Genomic DNA, 4116 nt, shown 5'->3' on the forward strand with positions numbered 1-4116 from the left:
CTTTACCCCCCCGCCCCCCCCAGCTCACGCATTTCCTTTCTCCTCATCGCCGTTTTCCTTCTTAATTTCTTCGTAAACGCCTTCGCCGCCTCCTTTCTCAGCTCCCTCCCCTGTCTTGGCATTGGGGACCCAGAGCCCCGAGTCGATGCAGCGCTGCATGTGGTATTTGGCCTCCTGGAAAGTAAATGGAGGGAGGAGGTGGCTCGGGGGGGGACCCGCTGCCTGTTCTGCCTGCCCTGCCAGACTAGGGACCCCCCCGGAAGCCCCCGGGGTGGGGAGAGGAAAAAAATACTCACAGTGGGATCCATTTTGCTGATTGTATCCTGCAACATCTGGACGTCTTTTACGTCAAAGCATTTCTGCAGCTCCTGCAAGAAGGGGGAGGACACAACAACACATGAGGAAACCCCGCAGGCATTAAACTGCAACCAAATTTTGCCAGTTTACCGCCCCCCCCCCCCAAAAATGCACAGGACGATACTCACAGGCGGCAGGGATTCATACACCTCCACAGGGTCGAGCCCGCCGGGGCCCAGGCGTTTCTGTCGCTCCTCTTCCTCGTATTCCTTCATCGCCTTCTCGATACGAACCTTGGCTCGACCTCGCACCCGTTCTTTGAAGGCTTCCAACTCGTCGTTGAAACCCTCCATGTACTGCTGGTCAGCTGTCTGCAAAGAGAGGGGAGGTAAGGGGGGGGCAGGGGGGTGTTTGCGTCCTCCTGGACCCTCGTTTCTACACCCCCAATCCATCCCAGGGTCCCACCTGGCTGTGTCTCTTCACCCTCAAGCTGCCGAAAGCCATTGCAGCATGCAGCAGGGCCCGGGAGCCGTAAATTACCTGCTTTGGGGGAGGGGGGGCTAAAGGGAGGGATTCTCACCTTAATTTTGGTGAAAAACTGCCTGAAACAAGCCCTGGGATCGACCTTGAGGCTCTTGGCCAGCTCCAGGATGAACTGCATGACAATGGTCTGGTGGGCGACCTGCTCCATCAGGGCATGTTTCTGGTGCGGGGAAGAAAAGGGACATGAGGACCCCACAAATTCACCCATCTCCACATTCCCCACATCAGGGAGGTCAGGGGGGCTGATCCCCAACCCCTTTTTGGGAAAAGAAGATGCCGATGGGCAAACGATGTGGATGAAAGGATTGAGTGTGCCCTAAGTTTGTAGATGACGTCCAGCTGGGTGGGAGCGTGGATCGGCTTGAGGGTAGATCCCTGGGGAGGGATCTGGACAGGCCGGATCGATGGGTTGAGATTCAACGGGATGAGAATCAACGAGGATCCTGCCCTTGGGTCATCCCAACCCCCACAAAACGCTATCAGCTTGGGGGAGAGGGAGGGAATTCTGCCCCTCGAATCCAGCGAGACCCCCCCCGACAGTCCTGCGTTTGGATTCAGCAGCGTTGGGTTGACGGTTGAACTCAATGATCTTAAAAGTCTTTTCCAACCTAAATTATTCCGTGATTCTGCTCCCAGCTCTGGGCCGCTCAGCAGAGAAAGGAGAGAGACTTGCGGGAGCGGGTCTGGAGGAGCCCACGGAGCTGATCCGAGGGCTGGAAGAGTTGGGGGTGTTCAGCCCAGAGGGGAGACAGCTCCGTGGAGACCTTCTTGCACCTCGCGGCGCTGCCCACAAAGACGGGGACAGACTCTTTCGGCAGGCTGGCAGCGCTGGGACAAGGGGGAAGGGTTTTTGGCTAAAAGAGGGGCGATTCGGCCTGGCTCTAGGGAGGAAATTCTTCCCGCCGAGGGGGGTGAGGCCCTGGCAGAGGCTGCCCAGGGAGGGGGTCGATGCCCCGTCCGTCCCTGGGACCCTTTGGGGCAGGGCTGGCCGGGGCTCTGAGCACCCTGGTCTCGGTGAAGACGGCCCCGCTTGTGGCAGGGGGGGTTGGACGGGCTGAGCTCCAAGCGTCCCTTCCCACCCAAACCGTCCCAGGATTCCACGATCTCCTGCCCCAGCTCTAAGGGCTCTGCAGGGTCTGACGTGAGATTGCGCGTCCAAAGAAGAGCAACGAAGCTGGTGAAGGGTCTGGAGGACAAGAGAAGGGGCTGAGGGAACCGGGGTGCTTTAGCCTGGAGAAAAGGAGGCCAAGGGGAGACCTCCTCGCTCTCTACAGCTACCTGAAAGGAGGTTGTGGCGAGGTGGGGGTCGGGCTCTTCTCCCAAGCGACAGGACGAGAGGAAACGGCCTCAAGTTGCGCCTGGGGAGGTTTAGATGGGATACTGGGAACAATTCCTTCACCCAAAGGGTTGTCGAGCACTGGAACAGGCTGCCCAGGGAAGGGGTTGAGTCACCATCCCCGGAGGGATTTAAAAGACGTGTAGACATGGCGCCTGGGGACACGGTTAGTGGTGGAGTTGGCAGTGCCAGGGTAACGATGGCACTCGATGATTTTAAAGGTCTTTTCCAACCTCAGCATCTCTACAATTCCCTGATTCCCCGATTTCTGGCAGGAAAAGCAAATCAGCTCGCGGCAGAAAGGCCAGCGAGGTGGGGACGACGCAATCCCGGCACAAAGCTGGCAGGAGGAATGGGTTTCATCCCGCTTTCTCACCTCTTCCACCTCCAGATCGATGCACCAGATGACTAAGTAATTAGCCGTCTCCTCGCAAACGAGGTGAGGGTTATCGGAGAGATATTTCTGGCTGTCGTCCCAGCGCCGCAGCATCCCTTCAAAGCAGGGCAGCCCCAGTTAACAGAGGAAGGTTTTTTCGCTCGTTAAAAAAAGAACAGCCTCTAAACCTCGTCAGCAAAAAGGTGGAGGGGGGGGCAGGGGGAGAGATGACTCATCCCAAGTTTAAATTAAACCCCCCCAAATCGCGATTAATGAAGGCAGCGCACGAAGCTTTGCCTCGGCTGGGCAAGTAGGTAAAAAAAAATAAAAAAAAAAAATCTTGTGAAAAACACGTCAAATCGTCAACTGTTCACCAGAACGAACGACTTCCCAGCTGCTCCCGGCAGCAGGGAGAGGGAACAGGGGGGTTCCCTGGCTCGATGGCCGCAGGGACCCCCCGCCCAGGAAGGGGGTACCAGCCCCCCCAAAACCCTCCCCGGCACTCACCAAAGTGTTTGATCTGCTTCTCATATCTCTCCACAAAGGTTTTGTGTTTCTTCTCTTTCTGTTCCTCCGTTTCCTCCTTCTCCTCTGGTTTGACGTTGAAGACGCTCTGGGGAGCAGAAGGACGTGAGCCGCCAGCCCAGCAACTCTGCAGGGGGGGCACGGACACACAGGGAGGGGGAGCTCCCCCAAACCCACCTTGCTGAAGCCGTCTTTGCTGAGAGTGTCGACGTTCCATGGCATGTTCTTCTCCTTCTTCTTCAGCTCCTCCAATTTATTCTCCCAGCTTTTCTCTTCATTCTTCAGCTGCTGGGCTTCGGCCTGGAGCTTCTCCAGCTCCCCCTTCCCGCTCTCCGGATCCGTCACCTCCAACTCCTTCATTTTCTTCTGGCACTCGGCAAGTTTCCGTTTGCATTCCCTGCATCCTTTATCCAGCTCTTCTTTTTCCTTCTGGAATTGCTCCATCCTCTCCACTCGAGCCTGAAGGCGACAGGATGGAAAACATGTCAGGAGAGATGTTGGGGGCATCATTAAATCTCTCCCACGGCCCCTCCCGGCCTCATTAGCCGCGCTCCGGGAAGCCCCACACACTCTCCCGGATCTGTTATCCCTGTGGAATAGGGTGAAGCACAAGGAGCTGCTATGAGGGGAGACCAACGCCCCCCAAAACACCCCGGTTTAGAGAAAAACTCAAGTCCCTCCACACAGCTCTGGAGTATTTTGTTGAAATTGGAAGGGAACAGCTCAAGCAGCAGCTTCATTCCCTCTCCCTGCCAAATCAGGGCCGGCTCCAGAATACCACAGTTTCCGAGTCCCCGAGGATTTGGTCAGCTCCGACTCCCAGAGAACTGTGGGGCTGCACAGCACCCCCCCCCGCCCAGTTTACCCCCCACCCTCCGACCTGGGAGAAACCCCCCTGCGAGAAGCTGTGGGGGGGGTTGTTATTGCAGCCCAACACCCTCATCTCCAGCCCCAGGCAGGGGATGATCCCAGGATGACCAAAGCCCCGAAGGTGTCACCTCCCCAGGCCAGGGGGGACATGGGGAGGGTCTGGGGGGGG

The 4116-nt window shown here is 57.4% G+C and overlaps 1 protein-coding gene across 1 annotated transcript in view; it reads right to left on the reverse strand.

Moving 5' to 3' along the window:
- Positions 1-23: 23 nt before the first annotated feature.
- The window catches only part of CDC37 (cell division cycle 37), a 4697-nt gene continuing 604 nt past the window's right edge, over positions 24-4116 (reverse strand). The window contains exons 2-8 of the mRNA XM_010568851.1: positions 3255-3536; positions 3060-3165; positions 2553-2668; positions 878-1000; positions 486-668; positions 297-368; positions 24-174 (exon numbers count right to left, since the gene is read on the reverse strand). Of these exons, the coding sequence (XP_010567153.1) occupies positions 25-174; positions 297-368; positions 486-668; positions 878-1000; positions 2553-2668; positions 3060-3165; positions 3255-3536 (1032 nt within the window). The 3' untranslated portion in view covers position 24. The remainder of the gene's footprint in view (positions 175-296; positions 369-485; positions 669-877; positions 1001-2552; positions 2669-3059; positions 3166-3254; positions 3537-4116) is intronic.

Source organism: Haliaeetus leucocephalus, unplaced genomic scaffold (genome assembly GCF_000737465.1).
Source record: "Haliaeetus leucocephalus isolate CR32 unplaced genomic scaffold, Haliaeetus_leucocephalus-4.0 Scaffold260, whole genome shotgun sequence".
NCBI classification, from domain to species: Eukaryota; Metazoa; Chordata; class Aves; order Accipitriformes; family Accipitridae; genus Haliaeetus; species Haliaeetus leucocephalus.